Genomic DNA, 21,328 nt, shown 5'->3' on the forward strand with positions numbered 1-21,328 from the left:
TGCTGTAAAGAATCCACAATAGTCATACATACCCCACCCTGGATGCCTCCATGTCCACAAATGCAACGGACCAAAACATCTCATAGCGACCACGCAACATCAGACCACACCGTGTAATATGGCTCTCACAAAGATGATGCTCCTGTAGCATAAGAATGTCAATCTCACCACCCACATGGCATCTCTGAAGCTCTTGACGCAGCTGACCCCTTTGACGCTAAAACTGGGGCCCTCCTAATCCCTGCACATTCCATGAGATGATCCTCACGGAGTCAGTGGGAGAAAACAGATGTTGCCACAGCAACCAACTGTGGCAACAAACCTCGCTATCTTTGAGGCCGGTTTGGATGGGGAGTAATCCGCATTCGAACAACCTCTAGACAAGCGCGAAAGAAGTGGATGTCCCGCCCAGGCCCAAGCCGAGCGTGCAGCCCGAAGGGCTACATCCTCTGTCCAAGAATCCTCACGTACAAATACATAACAAGGAGGGCTGTGAGTGTCAACAACCAAATGCACCACAATGTGTCTGCAACCCACTGCATCCGGAGGCGTCACGCTGAACTTGGCAAGAGGCCAAAGTGTCTGCACCAGATTAGTCACACCTAAGTCGCCTGTGTGGTGTGAGAACTCAATAGCCTGAATTTGGAGCCAGTTAAGAACTGCGTTGTGAGTCCACTCCGTGAGATCCCTACCGCACAACGGAAAGGAGAAACCACCGCTGTGTCCAAAGCCTCAATGCCTCTTGCTGCAAAAAAGAAGATGTGAACTCAAAAGCAAGCCTCCTCCAAGTCGAGAGAAGAGTCACCCAAAAACCGTGTGAAACTGTAGTCGAAGGATTCCCGGCGTCTGCGAATGTCAAAGCTAGTCAAACCTCTAGGGACTGCTGCAAAAGGAGAAGTCTGCACCAAAAAAGGCGGCCTCAAGTGGGGTTGTCCCTCTCGAGCCACACGGCTCATAGCGAAAGCACTACGAAGAGATCGCCTCACGGCAAACACCTGACCAATCCCCTGCGTCTGAGGAGGGGTGGTGGAGGGGTCGAGAGATGAGGCTATGGGCCCCACTGGGGAGAGAGGAGGGACGAGAGGCGAACGTGGGGAGGGGGAGGGGGAGGAGCCGGGGGAGGCGGAGTGGCAACGTGTGAGGGAGGAGGGGGTGGAGGTGGAGAAATTGAAGTGGACCGGACCTCCTCAGGCGGGTCCTATTGAAGGGGGTCAAAACGGTTCCAAGTCGGAACCCAATGCTGCTGAGCTACAGAAGGTCAGCCACCAGAGGAGCAATGGGGCGAGCCCGCCCCTGTCCACGACGGCAAGGCACCTGCTACCAACCGTCAGTTGTCTGATCGCTGGTCTCAGTCGAGGTACCAACCTGTGCGTCCTGTGTCTGGCTCTTGGGCTTGCTCAGCCTTGGGAGGCTGCGCATGCACTGTGAATCGAGGTCTCCTGTGAGGACAAGCCTTTGTGAAATGGCCCATCTATCTGCAAATGAAACACTGATTCGCGAGGCTCGAATACACCACACTCTGACCGAACCAACCCCCACTCACCCGAGATACTAGGATGACCTTCGGGAGAGAGAGTGTGTCCCGAACTAGAGCACGTACTGAGGGGATGTCGGCCGCCTTGACAGCTACAGAGGCTGCCGTGCGAGGCGTCTTCAAGACAGTCCCAATCTCTGAGCCTATCCTGGACAAGAGTGGCAGGTACTCCCTCCTCAAACCAGGGAAGCAGATAGAGACGGGAAGGTCTGTCTGCTCTACCAGAACATCTGTAGCTGGATCAAAACCATGCCTCCACTGTCGAAAGTGGGCTCGAACTGCTCGGATGGCCAAGGGGCTCATCTCGATGACCTTGGATGCCATCTCAGAAGTCTCGAACTCTATCTGATAGTAGCTGCGTCTAAGGAACTAAACATCCAAGATCTTGCCCACCTATGCGAGAAGGCGGGCTTGGAGAAGATCACGCACCTCTCCTCTGCTGGGTCTGGAGCCGAGAATCTTGCAGATGACGAAAGTCGCTTGAAGGCGTTCCACCTCTGTTACGAGGCTCGCTTGCTTTGTCAACGAAAGAGCAAGTCGGATGGTGGGCTTTTTTCCTCCTGATTAAATTTTTCTTTTTCCTCTCTAGCTCACTCTCTCTCACACACACTCTATATCTCTATCTCATGTTCTCTTCACATTGCTTGCATACCCAAAATGGAGCATAGATTGTCGGTGGATTATAGGCAAAAGTTCTCAGTCTAACAGTAATTGGATGGTGGGCTCTGCAAGGTCAGGCAAGGGGACTTCTTGAGAGTCCCTCAGAGGTGGAGCATGAGCCTCCATCAGTGTCTGCTGCTGTGAAGAAAAGGCGAAGTGGCGTCGGCGAACGAAGGCCTTTTGCAATGGGCAAACGGGCAAGGCAGGCAGCGAGCAGGGCGGGCAGTGGGCAGGGAAGGTGGGCAGGCAACGGCACGGTAGTGGTCAGGCGGCCAGGACAGCGGGCAAGTAGGGGGGGAGGGCCGGAGAAGGGGGGAGTGTGATGGCGAGCAGGGAGGCGGGAAAGAAGAGCAGCAACAGCGAGCACGTGAATACTGAGCTCTTAGTCAATGATAGAATTCAGCTATTTTCATTCTTCATTGTGTATTGAGCTCATTCTGTAGTCTACTCCTAATTACCTATTGGCTATGGTCAAACCATGAATGCCACAATGGTGTAACCACCATAGCCCAACACTTGGCCTTCAATTTTAGGACATCAAAACCCAGTACCCACAAGGGCATCCAACACCCGCGGCACCTAAAGACCTAGCACTTCCATAGCCAGCATTATCAATAGCCATTGGCGTTTTCAACCTCATCACCATTAGTCTTCAACCCTAGAGATTCAGCGTTTTCAGAATTCAACAGTATCCCCCCATCAGTACCCACAATACCACAATCAACCCTAGCATTTTCACATAAGCATCGTCTACTAGCATTTTTGTTGCTCATCAACAACAGCATTCACCATTCAGCATTCAGCATTGTAACAAACTTGGACACCCCAAGTCAAGATTCTACCGCGACACAGCACAGATTCACTTCAAAACTGTTCACAATTCACAATTAGGTCGACACAACCCGTCGTAGTTCCGTGCCTAGAGATATTGGCCCCAAAGAGTGGCGCCCCTTCCTGTATTCCTTTTTGTATTAACCTGTGCTCAAAGTACAAGAGAGTGGGTAGGTGCTCACTCTCAGAATCTACGTCCAGATGCCTTGAGAAGTGAGGCCTAGCCCACTTATTTATTGGTACAAGGGATGCCCAAAAGCAGAGCCCCAGCAGCATTAAACTTAAAAGCTAATATCCCAAAAGCTGCCAAAAAAAATCAGCCAGAGTAATTTGCAGAGATCCGTACGCTACCACGTCAGCATGTCAACGCGTTTTGCACCGCAAAATCCGGAAATCCGTACACTGTTCCGTACAACCTACCATGTGTCATTGCCGTACAGCCTGCCATGTGTCACTACAGTGTGTGTTCGGGGTCTGCTGCCACGTTCACCAGTTTGTGGCATACCCACGTCTTGAAAACATTGTAATCGGCGATCGCCCTCGATTACGCCTGCAAAACAGATAGAGGCCATCAACTATCTTAGCAGACACTGACTGTTGTACCGACACACTAGGCACAAAACATCTAGCACATGTACCAATCGAGAGTCACATCACTGGACATCACTTGACATCACAGGACAGCACATGACAAATCACAATCAAAATCATTCCAAATCTCAGACCATGATTAATTGGCAACGTATTTAGCAATTGCATCTAAATCGAGTCGCGACCTCACAAATGCCCGATTAACTAATCCATATTGCAATCATGTCTATAGAGATTTATGAGACCGAAATGCTCCAGTCATTTCGTCTATCAATTCCTGCACTCAAACAAGTCAAGTACAAATCAATCAGTATCATTTTCATTTTCGGCAATTCCAGTTCATAAAGTCATACGGCAATATATTGTCAGCTCAGCATTATCCCTGAAACCCAAAGGGACATCAATGACTCTATATCAAAAATGGGGGCAATTTATTGACAAAGGAGCGGAGTGACTCCCCTCTTGTGCAAACCTCCTCCACTAGATTCCCCCATGCTAAAATCGGGGTTCTAGAATCTATCGGAGTAGACTATGCTAAACCGAATGCTTCAAGGTAAAGTTCCACAATCTGAGGAGTATCTATTAGGTCCTCCTCCTCTGTCCACTTCGCATCCAATGCAGGATAGTTCTTGAATTTAACCAAGAACCGCCTAAGCACTTTACCTTTAATCTTTCTATCTTTATGTGCCAATATCTGCTCTGGAACGAGTATCTCCTTGCTTTCCTCCACTTCGGGTAGCTCATGTGGCTTCCCATCATCGGGCACATCGCCTTTAAAAGGCTTCAAGAGACTCACATGAAAAGCATTGTAAATTCTCCAAGTATCGGGCAGCTTCAGCCTAAAGGAGACATCATTTATCTTTCCTTTTATCTGGAAAAGTTCTTAGTATCTCATGCTAAGCTTTGGAAAAAGCCGCTCCTTTCTCTTTTTCTTTCTCAGGCGTGCCTTCTCAAAATGTAAGAGCACCCAATCGTCTTCCTTTAATTTCAAATCGCGACTGTGTCGATTTGCTGCCTTCTTGTGTCTTTCCTGAGATTTTGTTGAAGCCTCCCGAACCTTGGCAAAAGCATTGTGCAAGTCTCTCGTGTACTGGTCGGCTTCAAAAATCATATCTCTCGTGCTGAGGAAGGGTGGAACCTTCGTAGCACCTTCAATCATCTCAAATGGCACCTTCCCTGTCGAAGAGTGGATCATGTTATTGTAGGCAAATTACACCAAGGGCAACAACTTTTCCCATTGAGTCTTCTGATTAAAAATGTAAGACTTCAAAAAATCCAGTACGACTGAATTTGTAATCTCAGATTGCCCATCTGTCCGCAGGTGGAAAGATGACGAGAACTGCAACCCAATGCCAATGTTCTCCCAAATAGCCTTCCAAAACAAACTCGTGAATTGGGAATCTTTGTCAGAGACTATTGTCTCAGACATGCCATGTAATCTAAATATCTGGGCAATGAACAGTCTCTTGAGCTCTTTTGTTTTCAAGCTTTTGGGGCTCTGCTTATGGGCATCCCTTGTAACATTTAAATACGCGGATTAGGGCTCACTTCTCAGAGTATCTGGACCCAGAGTCTGAGAGTGAAACCCTAACCGCTCTTGTACTTTGACATTGATTTAATACATAAAGAATACCGAAAGGGGCGCCAGTCTTTGGGGCCAATATCTCTAGGCACGGAACTCCGTCGGGCCAATGCAAATCTATGGTGATCTATGAATTGTTTTGAAGTGGTTATTTGGTGCTGTCGTGATTGATTCTTGACTTGGAGTGTCCAAGTCTGTTACAGTGGTATCAAAGCACGGTCGATTTCTCTTCTACGGGAAATCCGATCCCCAATTTTTTTTCAGCGGCACCTATGGCTTCAGGCAAAGATCAGTCGACTCCCTCTGCATCCGGAGATGCCGGAAGGGATCACAACGAAGAATCCGGCAAGGAGTATGGCCCGCCTCGGCCTACTCAGGCGCAGCGTCGAGAGATGGAGCGTCGTCAATTGATCGGCGATGCAACAAAGATGATGCTCAATTTTGCCAAGGACCCAAAAGTGGCAAAATATATTAGCAAGATCTCTTTGGAGGAAGTGCACGCGCAGTGGCAGAAAACCACAGAACCACCCCGAAAACCCGCTCTCAAGAAACCTCCTACTCCCAAGAAGTATACAGAGAAGGAATTAGAAGAGGTGGTTGATGCACGAATTGCTCAGCTTTTTGACGTGCAGAACAAAGCTAAAAAGCACGAAAAGCAGAAGAAAGGCACTGACTTCCCAGGTTATTTGGGTCGTCGGTCTACTTTTGAAAAAGCAAGAAAGCAGAAGAAGCGTGTTCGATCTGAAGGAGTACCCAGTTCTTCTTCTTCTTCTGACAGTTCTTCTAGCTCTTCAGATTCGAGCGAAGAAGACAGAAAAGGTAAAATGCGAAGCAAGAAACAAAGCTTCGGAAAGGGCAAGAAAAAGGCAAAGAAGGCTAAATCTCGCCTAGAGACTGACAATTCTACTGAGGACTCGTCTACAGACAGCTCAGATTCCGATGACCGAAACTTTTATGCGAACAAGAAGAATTTTTACAAAGCCAACCAGTATGACTTTCTCGAAGATAAAAGCAAGAAAGTCCGAGAGTTTAAGAAAGGTGGCCACTCGATCAAGTTTGATACTTTTTCAGGATACTCAGATGCTTCGAAGGCTTTGTCTTTTATACAACAGTTTGACATCGCTTTCGCAAGAGGACGCTATTCAGAGCACTCCAAGATTCAAGGAGATGCCTCTTACTTTAAGGGGAATGCTCGTACTTGGTGGTCCCACTTCTTTTAAACAAGACTGCGCCAGTTAAATGGATGAAATTTAAGAAGCTTTTTATTTCTTCTTGGTTGACGCAAGAATATGAACGAGATATACAAGCTGCTTGGAACCATCTTCAGATGACCAAGAAAGATACAATCAATGCTTATTGTGAATGATTCTGGAGCTCTTTTCTACCCGCCTCTTCATTCAAGAAGATCTCGTTCAAAGAACAGATTGAGCGGTTCACCTTGGGTCTACCTACAGAGATCCAAGATCACTGCTTGGATCAGAAGTCAGCTTCTATTCAAGAGTTGATGAGTCATGCGAAGTGGGGCTTTGCCATTCACTCTGGCAGCCTGACCTACCCCACAGATGAGGCCATGACACAACGAGCCAAACAGACTTCTAGGAATGAAAGTAGAAAGAAAAAGAGCAATCCAGAGAAGAAGGATGCACGACCCAAGCTTACTCCTGAGGAGAGAGCTCGCTTCATCAGAGAGGGGAAGTGCTTTGGATGCGGGGAACATGGACATATCTCCGCGAAGTGCCCTAAAAAGGCACAGAAAGGACAGAATGATAAAGACAACGACAGGCCTGAGAGTTCGAGAGCAGCTGAGGAACGTGGCAGAAAAGGCAAATAGAAAAGCAGAACTGGTACCACATGGCGTGGAACCTGCACCAAATCTAATGAATGAAAGTACAAACTTTGCAGCTTTTGGGACAAAGTGAAGGATCAAGAAGCTCTTTTGAAGGAGCCAAGGCTAACTTCTTTTCACTTGGAATTGGCGGCTCGATTTGGAATTACGCCCAACAGACTGACGCCACAGGCGGAGGTAGTTCAACAGGCACCCGGATGGGATGTTGCCATTACACCGAGCATTGGCAAACTTCGTTTGCAATGATAGGGGTGTTCAGGGCACGCGAGTGACGTTCTACTCAGGATCCCTTGGTACCACAAGAACTACGCCATGGTTGACTACCGGGCCGAGAAAGCGACTTTGATAAATGAAGGGCTCAGAGATTGTACTTAGATGAACTTCAGTTTCTTTACTCATTCTTTTGGGAGAGAATTGAACGATGGATAAAGGTTGAATATGTTTTGACCTGATTACAAGAATGCCAAGATTTTTCTCCACACTCATGCCGATTGCTTTTTAGAGGGCCTGAAGATCAAACCATTGACCTGATACCTGGAAGCACGTCACCGAACCGGCCACCTTACCGTGTGAGCCGAGTACAGACTGAAAAGATTATGAACCAAGTGAAAGACCTCTTGGAAAAGGGTCTTGTCCAGCCTAGTACTTCACCGTATTGCTCTCCAATGTTGTTGGTTTTGAAGAAAGACGGATCGAGAATGTGCATCGATTATAGAGCTCTCAACAAAATCACCATCAAGAATAGATTTCCGATTCCTAGGATCGATGATATACTCGACAGATTACAGAGATCCTCGTGTTTTAGCAGGATTGATTTGAAGAGTGGATATCATCTAATCCGAATCGCGCTAGATGATGGACAGGATTTTTTCGAGAGTACAAGCTATTTGTTGGCACTTTCTTTGACGATATCATTGTTTTCCCCAAGAATGAGGCAGAACACAGAGATCATCTGCTTCAGGTCTTTCAGGCATTACGAAATCACAAGTTAGTGATTAATGCAAAGAAAAGTGAATTTCTTCCTACCAGAGATACACTTTTTGGGACACATTGTCTCAGCAACAGGAGTGCACATGGATCTGGCCAAGATAGAGACTATCCGTGATTGGCCTGATTTGAAGAATGTCCATGAAGTTAGAAGCTTCTTGGGACTGTGTTCGTACTAAGTTTGCAGAGGTTGCTTCCCCTTTGCATATCTTAACACAGAAAGGAGTCCCTTTCTCGTGTGGACCCATAGAGGTGACTGCCTTTCAGACTTTGAAAGAGAAATTGACTACGGAACCAGTTTTGACTTTGCCGGACTTGCAGAAGTCGTTTGAAGTATATTGTGATACTTGTGGTCGTAGTCTGGATGCGGTCTTAATGCAACAAGGCCAATGTCATGCCTATGAGAGCCGATTGTTTTCAAGGTTGGAATTGACAGTACAGATATGTGAGAAAGAGCTTTAGGCGGTTGTCCATGCTCTTATTCAGCAGCAACATTACCTACTCGAAGCCGATTTTACAGTTTTTCACAGATGATGGGAGTTTATGCTACTTCTTGTCATGGAAGCAACTATTGGAAAAGTAGATGCGGTGGGAAAACATATTGTCACAGTCTACTTCCGGATTGTCCATATGCAGGGACAGAAGAAATTGGTGGCAAATACTTTGTCCCGAAAGCCGTTGGTTCTGGCTTTTTCCACGATACATCATAGGAACTTGGAGGATATGGTCGGTCAGTACGCCACAGAACAGATTTTGCAGATGTATTCAGTTGAATACAGAAAGGGGAGATAGTAGCGGATTATTCCATTCGGGATGGCTACTTGATGAAGAAAACCATGTTGTGCGTTACACAACCGTTGAGGGAAAAGGTTCTAACAGAATGCCACTGTCCGCCTTTTACGGGTCACCGCGGCATTGCTACCACCTTGAAAGGGGTAGAGAGATACGTCTTTTGGCCGAGACTCAAGAAGGATGTGAACGAGTTTGTGCGCAGTTGCTTGGTATGCCAAAAGGTCAAGTTTGACAGGCATAAAGCACAGGGATTGTTACAACCTTTTACCTATACCCACCGGCCCTGGGAAAGTATTGCAATGGATTTCATCTCCCGAGAACACAGTGTGGGAACGATTTGTTTATTGCCCAGGTCTTCATATTACATAGCATGCCTGAGACAATTGTCTCCTACAGGAACCCCAGGTTCACGAGTTTGTTTTGGGCAGATATTTGGGAGAACATAAGCACGCTTGCAGTTCTCGTTCCACCCACAGATTGACGCGGGCAATCAAAGATTGCTAATTCAGTGAGATACGTTTGACTCTTTGATGGGGAAGATGCCATTTGAGATTTTTGAATTTTCTACGAAGGTTCTACCCTTCCTTAGCGCGAAAGATAAGATTTTTCTTTGAAGCCGACCAGTTCACGAGGGACTTGATCCGAAAGGCTTTGCAGAAATTTCAAGAAAGATAGAAAAAGGCAACAGATCGCCATTGTTGCGATTTGAAATTGAAGGAGAAGAATTAGGTGCTCTTACATTATGGGAAGGCACGACCGAGAAAGAAAACAAAAGGGAAAGGAGCGGCTTCTTTGTAAGCTTAGCATGACATAGTGTGGACCTTTCCAAGTTTTCCGAAAAGATAAATGATATCTCCTTTGGACTGAAGCTGCCAGAATACTTGGGAGGATTCACAATGTCTTTTTTAATGTGAGTCTCTTAAAGCCTTTTAAAGGCGATGTGCCCGATGATGGGAAGCCAGAGGTGCAACCCGAATTGGACGAAAACGAGCAGATACTCGTTCCAGAACAGAAATTGGCACAGGTAGAGAAAGAAAGAAGGTAAAGCGAACTGACAGTTCTTGGTTAAATTCAAGACCTACTTCGCATTGAATGCGAAACGAATGGAGGAGGAAGACCTAGCAAATATTCCTCGGAATGTGAATCTTTACCCTGAAGCTTTTGGTTTAGCATAGTCTATTCCAAATGGAACCCAGAATTCAGCTTGGCCGCAGATCTGGTGCAGTGGGTTTGCACAAGAGAGGAGTTACTCCGCTCCTTTGTCAACAGATGCCTCGATTTTTGAATACTAGAGTCACTGATGTCTCTTTGAGCTTCAGGGATACTGAGAGCTGACAGTATTCTGCTTGATGACTTTATGAAATGGAATTCCGGAAAATGAAACTGATTTGTTCTTGACTTCTCTTAAGTGCACGAACTGATAGACGAAATGACTGCAGCATTTTGGTCTGATTGATCTTGAATAGACATGGTTGCAATAGGGGTTAGTCAATCGGACATCGATGAGGTCCCAATTGAACCTAGATGTGATTGCTAGCTACATTGCCGATAAATCATGGTCTAAGATCCGAATGAATGTTGAATCTCATGTGATGTCCTGTGATGTCTAGTGATGTCCTGTGATGTCGTGTGATGTGACAGTCGATTTGGTACATGTGCTAGATGTGTGTTCCACTAACAGCCAGTGTCTGCTAAGACAGTTTATGGCTTTTGTCGGTTTTGCAGGCGTAATCGCGGTCGATTACAATGCTTTCAAGAGGGGGGTTGTCACAAAGTGATGACGGGACTACCGGTAGCAAAAACCCTAATTTATGCCAAAAACCCTAAAAATCCTGCAAACCCTTATTTTTGCCAAAAACCCTAATTTTCAGAAACCCTAATTTCTGGAAACCCTAGCGCTAACTGCTGGCTGAAACCCTAAGTGGCTGGAAACCCTAAAATGTTGGCGCCAATGCCACGTGGCACCAGGTACGGAATCCCGGATTTTGCGGAGGCTTAAAAAAACGTAGTAGCGACGCATCCTGGCTGATTTTTGGCTACACAAGTGATTTTGAGAGAGAATCTGCTTTATTTAGTCTCTCAGAGAGAGAGAGAGAGAGAGAGAGAGAGAGAGAGAGAGAGAGAGAGAGAGAGAGAGAGAGAAATTGCTTTTGTTTTCAAGCTTTTGGGGCTCTACTTTTGGGCATCCCTTGTAACATTTAAATACGCGGATTAGGGCTCACTTCTCAGTGCATCTGGATGCAGAGTCTGAGAGTGAAACCCTAACCGCTCTTGTACTTTGACATTGATTTAATATATAAAGAAATACCGAAAGGGGCGCCAGTCTTTGGGGCCAATATCTCTAGGCACGGAACTCCGCCGGGCCAATGCAAATCTATTGTGATCTATGAATTGTTTTGAAGTGGTTATTTGGTGCTGTTGCGATTGGTTCTTGACTTGGAGTGTCGAAGTCTGTTTCAGGTTTCTTGAGTGCCGGTTTGATTGGTGGCTCTGTGGCCTTCTGCCGCTGGGTGTGCACTTCTGCGAGGGATTGCTGAGTCAAAAATTTTGCAAATTTTGGATCCTTCGCAATTTTAATCATCATCTTTGTTGCTTCGTCAACCAATTGTCGACATTCCATCTCTTCAATCTCAGACTGAGTTGACCGAGGTGGGCCATACTCGATCTCCTCTTGCATTCTCGATCTCCTCTTGCATTCCCAGATGCAGAAGAAGTCGACTAATCTCTGTTGAATCCATAAGTGTCGCGAGAAAAGGATCGGATTTCTCAGTAGAAGAGAAATCGGCCGCGCTTTGATACCATTGTAACAAACTTGGACACCCCCAAGTCAAGATTCTACCGCGACACAGCAAAGATTAACTTCACAATTCACAATTAGGTCGACAAGGCCCGGCGTAGTTCTGTGCCTAGAGATATTGGCCCCAAAGACTGGCGCCCCTTTCAGTATTTCTTTTTGTATTAATCTGTGTTCAAAGTACAAGAGAGTGGGTAGGTGCTCACTCTCAAACTCTGCGTCCAGATGCCCTGAGAAGTGAGGCCTAGGCCACTTATTTAATGGTACAAGGGATGCTTAAAAGCAGAGCCCCAAAAGCATTAAACTAAAAAGCTTATATCTCAAAAGCTAATATCCCAAAAGCTGCCAACAAAAATCAGCCAGCGTAATTTGCGGAGATCCGTGCGCTCAATTCATAAATGAACATAAGTAATTGGCAAAAACTTCAAACTTGTAAGATATTCTTTGGTTCAGACACACTGCTTCTGAGCCGTGCCTAGCCCCTTTTTGCCAAGATGTGATTTTTTGCACACCAGCACTTCAATCCATCTGTGATTCCACAATTTGTTAATTTGAAATAATAAAGTATCCGACAATTCCTATCACTAATGTCTTATTGAGATGGGTAGCGCGCATGGCTTGGCTATATTGAATGGTATACATAGTTTCCCTCAATTCAGTGGCTTTACTTGCTTTCCCCATCGGCATGGAGCGAGTACAGTAGACTATGTCATGGCTACACCCAGCTGCATCCCATGCATTGAGGACTTTGTGGTAGGCCCTAGACCGGTTGGGGTTGCAATGGACCATGTGGTTCCGAGCCTTACACTAGCCTTTTCCTACAGTATAGATGCGTCGACGCAGATACCCAGAGCTTCTCAGTATACATTTACGAGGGCGACACACTCTATAGACATTGATGAGATCTATGCACACCTTTGTGGCGAGGAGCCAGAGCATCCTCTTCATGAGCTCACACAGATTCTCACAGAGACACTACATTTGGCAGCTGTACAGGCATTTCCACATAGCCACCCTTCACAGAGATCTCGTACTGGGAGGATGCCCCAGAAAAGTTGAAAATGAGGAGTGCAAGGAGACGAGCTACTCTACAAAGGGAGGTGCTCATAGGTGCTATTACTCACAAACAGTCACGCATCGCCTTTCGGCGCCTTGTGTGATGAAAGAAGAGAGCCTATTTAGCCCCGTTGGAGAGAGATTTATACCAGCTTTTCTTGAGTCAAGATTCAGGTGAGGCTTGGAGATTGTTTCATGAGCACTCCCTGGCACCGGCCATTACATCTACAGATACATAAAGTGAGTATGCTACCTCCCTTTATACAGTCCTTGACCAGAGTTCATTGCCGCACCCACCACGGGCATGCCCAGACTTGTACTTTCTTTACTAAGGAGAGGGTAAAAAAGCTATTGACAAGATGAAGACTGGGAGAGCGTGTGATCATGATGGCTTAGAAGCTGGGCATTTTATACATGAGAGAGGTATGCTGGCTGAGTTTCTTGCATGGATTAGAGCTATGTGTGAGGGCTTCCCTGATACTTGGAGCATGTTGACTATTGTACCCATCTTCAAATCCGGAGACCCTATGATGCCGGGGAATTATCGTACACTAGCCAGATTATATGAATCCATCATTGAGCATGAGCTTAGCAGATGGGCTGAGAGGGAGGGCATAAGTGCGTCGGCGCCAGGCTGGTTTTAGGAGAGGTTTCTCTACTCTTGATCACATTCTCACCCTTCGAGCTATTATTGAGGGGGGCATATTCCATGGCAGGAGGATCTAGTACAGCTTTGTGGATTTCCGCAAGGTTTTGATACAGTGCCGAGAGGTAGACTTATGCAGAGATTGCAGAGATTGGGAGTGCCTATAGAGCTCATTTGGGGCATCATGGCATTATATACGAGAGTTACAAGACAGGTACGTACACCTCAAGGCATCATTCACTCCACCATTGGGGTGAAACAGGGTTGCCCATTATCTCCCACACTTTTTGGTATGTATGTAGATGAGGTTTCAGACTATACTGAGAGGGAGGGTGGCAGGCGTGAGCAGCTATCAGGGACATGAATACCCTTATTGTTATATGTAGCTGAGATTGTGCTCATGTCACACTCACTAGAGGGTATGGAGCGTCATCTTGATGCTTCACACACTTTTGCGCAAGATACTGATATGTCTGTTAACCTTGGGAAGACCAAGATTATGATAATTAATACTACAGCACAGTGGGTCAGACGATCAGCACCCATATTTACATATGGACAGGAGAGGGTAGAGTATACAGACATGTACACTTATCTTGGGCGGTCTTTAGTGGCCCGACTTTCTCTATGAGGCGAGCAGCAGAGACTAGATTGACTAGGGCATATGCAGTTTTGGGAGGACTTGAGAGGATGTGTTCACAGGTTCGGTTTGAGGAACCTCGCACCAAGCTATGGCTATTTTGATACTTTGGTTGCCTAAACCATGCTTTATGGAGTAGAGATATGGGGACCTTCAATGGACCATCAGAGCCGTCAGCATGTGCGCCTGCACACTGATGGATGGTGAGACATGGAGTACCTCCATGAAATCCAGGATGATCACAGCTAAGGCCACAGTTCCACATGAGATTATTAGAGCACAGGTGGCCGTACCCCCACTAGAAGGCGCTCACGAGATCAGTATCTTTCTTAGATAACCTATGGGAACTACCACAGGAGCGTTACGCTCAGCTTGCTCTGGAGTTCTCTCAAAAGCTCAGGGAGACACATCATGTTGGTATGCACAGATGGCATCATGGTTTGAGTTACATGGTTTCTCTATGGATAGGCTTCCTCCTTTTCGGTATTCCTTGGATGCCCCCTCCCTCTCCTTGACATAGAGAGATTAGCAAAGTTACACGGATGGATATATTCCAGCTCGACACTCACAGGACATGGATTAGGCAGACATAGGAGCTAGATACGAAGATGGCTTTCTACAGAGGATGGATTTCTAACTAGACCTGCTTACATGGATTCCCACTTGTCACATGGATTACCGTGTGCTATTGGACAAATCCGCACATCGTCTCATCAGCTAGAGATTGAGAGAGGCAGATTTAGAGGCATCCCAACGGAGGACAGACTCTATCATCTATGTCAAAGAGAGCCAGAGACACAGCTTCATTACATATGCCAGTGTACAGCCTTCTATGAGATATGTGGCCGCTTCCGTTGCCTCTTCAAAGAGGGGTTTGGGCCTCTATCTAGAGTCATGCGATTCTACGACCAGAGATGTCTCGGTCTATATTTGATGGAGATACAGAGACATTGAGCAGATACCTCGAAAGAGAGAAAGATACCCAAAGTCAAATCACAGATTTTTTCATACCAAAGCACAGAAAAGAGCAGCCACATAGCGGAGATACAGATCATATCTTAGTAAAGGTATACTGAGTGATCGAGCAGCCGAAATTGGAAGATCCAGGAGACCCAGGATGAGAGGCCACTCTTCTAGATGAAAGAGACTACAGCAACCGATCAGACTTATCTTGGCGAGACACGGTAAGCATCCTCTGCAGACCCTCTCCGTGGAGGATATTGATACCATACGGAATCGACCCATGTGAGCCTTTGATCTTTGACACCTCCCTAGATACTTACCCACGTTTATCATTTTCTTTGTCGTTATTTTGTACATACGTGTACTGATTCACACAGACTTTGTATCAGATCCACCGAAAATGTATCAGTTTGGCCTCATAGGTCATTTTGACCTTTTGAAGACATTAATATAACATTTCATCTCTCTCTCTCTCTCTCTCTCTCTCTCTCTCTCTCTCTCTCTCTCTCTCTCTCTCACGCACACACACACACACACAACTAATCTAAAGTGATTGAACATGCACGTCTTGCGTATAGGCTCACAAGGGTGCCAGAACACTTCCTAGGCTGTCCTAAACCCTAGAAATAGGAGTTATAGCTTGTCCACATGCACATAGGGTTATATGTGCACATGACAATAAGCATGACGCTAATCACATCATTAATCTCTCTCATTGAAGCCCACTAGTAATGGGATATGTGTTAATACATTGCCACAACCCATACTGATTGATTAGAAAGAGGGATTTAACGGTTGTGTATTTGCATTGTGATTTACGCTTCTCTTTGCTCATAATTAAACTATTTTTAATCTTTTTTATTGCATTTTGTGTGCATCTTGGCTTGGTTCTATTGCAACTTTGAAGCCTTCTTTTGTTTGATCAATTGTGTGTAGAAAACCCTTGTGTTTGAGCTCTCTACTGATTTCTTAATTTGAATTAGCACAAAATAGAAGAATGTGTTTTGTTAGAAACCAAATATTCGATGCTCAATTTGTTGTTTTTTTCTGTAAAAGATCTTAGAACGTCTTGATTCTAATGTAAAGTATCAGCCAAGCACACAAATGTAGGGTAATTAGCTGGTATTCAAGCTCTTCGAAAGAAAGCCTCAAAGATTTACAAGGCCCAAGAATCAGATATTCAGCACCCATTAAAACCTCTCATAAGTTGCATAACTATATAGACTAAATTCTCGTAAATACTTTTAAGTGACTGAAAGTCTCAAGCAAAACTTTACGGATATTTCATCTCTGAGGTTAGTTATCTGCAAAAAAGAAAAATAAAGTCGCGACTCAAGTGAGGCAAGCAGATATACCATTTGCATCCAAGGTTACAAATCCACAAGTACAAACAATCTATAATCATACATAGCCTGTTATTACCTTAACAAACCAAAAGCAGATAAACGGACCTTGTTGCTATGTCTTGGTTGGAGCAACGGTTCGAGTTCATACAAAGGCTTCTAAGTTTGCGCTTGTGTTGACTAGGAAAATAATGGTGATCAAGCACTTCCAAGAAGCAAGGTGCCATATTACCTCCGACACGCAACACCAGATCTTCCTTCCCACTTGAGAAAGAACCTGAAAAGGCACAAATTGAATTAGCCACATTTCAATGCAATCATGAAATCTCAGCTAGATTGAAACGGGCTACAAATACACTCAACAATGGGGCAATCACAAAAGGCTTTTAAATTGTGACACTACTGAAAAAAAACAGCTCAAGTGGCCCCAATGTCAGTAATCGCTTTCCCTACAGACATTGAATACAAGGTGGATTCGCACGCATGGCACAAGAACAACTAAAAACCCTTTATAGAAATGTGACCCAGATTGCATACACCTCAAAGCTTTAAATTATGAAATTGTTCCAGCCTGCGCTCACTCTCCGCCGTTTAGGCTTGGGTAGAGCCTCTACTAACTCTTATCAGTCATTCTAGACAGGCCCTCGGCATTCAAAACCTTCCCAGCATATCGGCCGCTTTAAACCATTCTCCAAGCTCTATGATTTCAATCAAGTAAGAAGTGCGGGGAAAGCTAGATAGCGTAGGGGTGTGTTACGTGTAGCAGTTGAAAGTAACGCAAAGTAATACTTGAAGAGACGTGGATGGAGTCATGCAAAGGAGGCTTTTCTTGTAAATAATGTGATGATCGTCAATGAAGCAAATAGAGAACCGCAGTGTAGGGGTAGGTGAAGTATGTTAAAGGTCAGATACCAGTAGGAAGTGCCTAGGTTACGATTACGGTGGTAACATAGCGTCCTGACCATGTTGACCTCGGGCTGTTGGCCTCCAACTTTGTCATGCCAGGTCAGCCTATTGATGAGGAATCTCCTAAGGTTGAGGAAATGGAAGAAATACTCCGACCAAAGTAGATCATTCATCGTCAGGAGCGGCCAATAAAGTCCGGAAAGATTACACAGAAGTATTTGGTAAAGTGTTCTACTTTAGACGCTCAGTGGATGACCGAGCAAAAATTAGCATCTTATCCCAAAATTCTCGAAGGATAAGCACAAGCACTATAGTTGAGGACAATTGTTTAGAAGCCAGAGGGATGTTGCTAAATGGACTATTTTCTTATACTTTGAGTAATTTGTATTTACTGAAATTAGGATATTTAAATGTCTACACTTGAACTATAAAAGTTAGGAATTGTAGATCTACTAGAATTGATAAAAGCCATCAGGAACAGACAACTTTGATGTGCCATATAATGGGTGACATTAAGCATCACCAAGTTGTACCGTTAGTTTCGGTGGGAGAGACCGGGAAGTGGGTATTCCTGATGGGTGACGAGAGCATCCGAAAGGAAATATTATATTGGTCTGGGAGGAAATCCGGATGTTAGTGTACATCCAGTGTTTCATGTCAGCCGCCTTAAAGTAAAATTGGGCGAAGCCGACGTTGTTGTGCCTATCGAGGAAAATGTATGGCAAGATATGCAAACTGAGTATATTCCTCGAGAACCAGAGGCAGTTTTAGATCATCGTACCCGTCATTCGCGCCAAAAGGCTTATCACGAGTACTTAATTAAATGGAAGGATCAATCTGAAAGGTTTGCTACTTGGGAACCAGTTAGAGCTTTAAAAGCTCAGTATCCCCACTTCATTGATGAGGACATCAATGGTTCTTAAGGGGGGCAGTATGTTATGTTCCGCTCATAGGAGAGGGGATCTAGCCTAGACGCCGTCGGGATGGGCATCAAGTGTCCGGGCGGACGTAGTGTGAACCCGGCCACTGTGGCCGGCCATTATTATAAAAGGGAGGCCAAGGCCTCATTTGCAGTTATCGACCCCCACTAGCAGAGTGCTAGTGGTTAGCCCGCGAGGCTAGGAGTGCGAGAGGTCACCTCAAGGAGGTGAGGCCGGGTGGTATGGGACGCTCGGTCTTATAGGTGCACGCCTACGTCCTCGGACGCTGCCCCAGCACGGGGGAGCTGCCAGATGGTGGCTATGGTCGGGTGGTTCGTCCGACGCGAGTCTGTAGGCGGTCCGTGTAGTCGGGAGATCCCCTCCCTGTGTTCGGTTCACGGGCCCATCTGGAACGCCATTTCAGAATGTTTAGGATGTGTTCCGTCCGTTTCCTTACATTGCACAGGGCCCCTTTTCAAATAGCTAGGTCGGAGTGTGCATTATCTATGTTCTAACCCACTACGTGGTTCCACCATAATCTATGACTACCCATCAATGACCTACTCAAATACACTTATCTGGATACGCTTTAAGTTAAGGGCAAAACAAATTTATAAGTAGAAATAAATTAGCACAAAGGATATGAATTTCTCAATTCTTTTTCTAGTGAGTTGTGACAAAGTACGAAAAGTAGCCTTGCGTGTATCTTATTGAATTACCCTGATTTGGTGATATCCGCTCTTCAGATCAACGCCTCCAAGATGATGCAAGATAAATTCTAGGAATGGGAAACTTATGAGTGTGTCATCCTTCTTTTGAACAAGAAGAACTAGAGAACAAAAGGGTGAGCTGCTTGGCTTCATTAATCCACAACTAAGCAGGTCTTCCACTTGCTTCCTAATTTTTCACATGCTTATTAGTTGATGCATCAATGTAACCTTGTTATCATTCACATATTTTAAGCAGCATTGAACACATTCTTTATGGTATGAGAAACTTGCATGTGACTTACCATGGGAATTGTATCTCCACTAAATTTGATACTCCTTGCCTTTGTGTTTGAATTCCACCATCTTTTTTTGAGAGTAGCATGCCGAATCTATCTGACGGAACGCCAAGAATCGCATCTCATCCATCAAGGTTAGCAATGCAAAAAGTGTCATTGTCAGAGTACTTGAAGTTAAAACTTAAGTTATGTAGGGTACTACACTCTTCAATTAATCACCATCAGCAAGGAGAACAGCTTGATGAAGCTCCAAGGGTATCTCCATGTCCTCATGTTGCAATCAAGCTCTTTAGCTAGTTTCCATGAGTATAATTTTCATTGTTTGTTGGATCGATCAAGAAGAGTGATCCTTTCCTTTAAATTGGCTCCAAACTTTTGAAAGTTTGTACATCTCTAGAGTATGGTTCGTATCTCCCACCACGTCTTGGATGGGATTCTTCTTTACCAGTGGTAGAGAAGGTTTGTTATGCCCTTTGTTAGTGCATTGCTTTGCTATGTGTCTACTTTGTCCACATTTGAAGCACTGCCCTTCTTTTATATGCACTTGCTTTTCTTATCTTCCTATGGAAAGCTATTACCACCATTATGTTGCAGCTCCCATGTTTCCGCATGATCAATAACTTCCCTAATGTTAGAACACCTAAAGTGATTTGGAGCAGTATGAAGTTTGAAGTGCCAAGCTCCTTGAAATTTCCTTAGCTTCTCCGAGTTGCTATATCCTCTTAAAATGCTAGACTTCTAGGAGAAGCTCCCCAAAATCTCTTGATGTATTCTTCCAAAGACTTATTCTTTCTTTGCCAAAATCGATCCCACTCCATCTTCACATCCCTTTTAAAATGAACAAGAAGAAATTGAGCCTGTGACATACGGACAAGACTTCTCCATGATCATGGAGCGGCCAAATCATACGTGGCAATGGTCCTCATGCCAAAAGGAAATGGTGCAAAATGCTAAGTGCAAATACAAAAAGCTGAATACAGAACGTCAAACAACGAGAAGAAGATGTCAAACTCAATAGAAAAAGAATTCAGAAATTCATATCTATTTGTTAACTTATCTCTACTTATAAATTTGTTTTCCTTCTTCAAGTTAAACGGTAGCGAGATAAGTGTATTTGAGAATGTGTTAGTATACCTGCAATGCCCACCTATAAGTTTTGCCCACCACAATGTATGTTGCAAAGTTTTGTAAGGCCCCCGTATGAGGAAAAGCCAATAGTGCACATATATTTGGTGGATTCTAGCATGCATGCTCGTGAGGTCTTTATTTGTGATTGTGGATGATACGGAGCTAATTCAAGAGCAGAACCCAACCTTGGGGTCCAAGGTAAGGATTTGGGAACACTGCCCCTAAGGCAAATTTTCAAGGAATATTCCTAGAATATTCCCAACGATACTAGGCCGTATGGCTGATAGTCAGTAGTCGATGGCCACTGGCCGCGGACGGTGGGTTGGCATAATCAATACCGCACATGACACACACACACACACACACCTTGTTGGAATTAGGGTTGTTGAGAAACGCACACAGCTTGGAGAAGACAAAGGAAGCTGAAGGCACACAATAGAGAGTGTGTTACTTAGTGTGCAATGGAAAGATAGATAACCCTAGAGTGATGGGCGTATATACAATGCTCGGGGGAAAAAAACTCCTAAAGAGGGAAAAAAAATGCCCCGGCGGTCCTAGTGTGTTCACACACATCACTACCACATGTATATGGTAACAAATCCCCCCTGGAGTGATGCGGTGAAGCAGAGCTGGCACATGAGTAAAGGGAAGTGCCATGCCCTGAGGACATGATCAGTCCACAAAGGGGAGTAAGCCCAAAGCTTTGCGCAAAGCTTCAAGCTTCTCACGAGACAAAGCCTTTGTGAAAAGATCTGCAAGGTTGTCCTGTGTTGGCACATAAGCCAAGCTGATCTCTCCTGCTGAGAGCCTTCCCTGACATAGTGGTAATGCACCTCAATGTGCTTTGTGCCAGCATGAAAAACTTGGTTCCTCGCAACTGCCAATGCGCTCTGACTGTTAGTGTAGATAGTGTTGGCAGTGTCCTATCCAACACCCAAATCAACCATAAGACGTCTGAGCCATACACACTCAACCGTAGCTGTGAAGACTGCCCTGTACTCAGCCTCATAACTCGAACTGGCCACAGTAGGTTGCTTCTTGCTCAACCATGATATGACACTTGCGTGTCAAAACAACCAGCCCAATTTGAGTCCAAAAAAGCA

The 21,328-nt window shown here is 45.2% G+C and overlaps 1 protein-coding gene across 3 annotated transcripts in view; it reads right to left on the reverse strand.

Annotated features, from left to right (window-relative positions):
* LOC147464064 (uncharacterized) overlaps nt 1–21,328 on the reverse strand; it is a 98,857-nt gene that overhangs the window by 37,586 nt on the left and 39,943 nt on the right. For all 3 annotated transcript variants that reach the window (XM_086492615.1, XM_086492624.1, XM_086492608.1), the window contains one exon: nt 16,374–16,542. In XM_086492615.1, the coding sequence (XP_086348741.1) occupies nt 16,374–16,542 (169 nt within the window). The remainder of the gene's footprint in view (nt 1–16,373; nt 16,543–21,328) is intronic.

The sequence above is a fragment of the Adiantum capillus-veneris genome, chromosome 2 (genome assembly GCF_014529385.1).
Source record: "Adiantum capillus-veneris isolate H3 chromosome 2, ASM1452938v2, whole genome shotgun sequence".
Lineage (NCBI taxonomy): Eukaryota > Viridiplantae > Streptophyta > Polypodiopsida > Polypodiales > Pteridaceae > Adiantum > Adiantum capillus-veneris.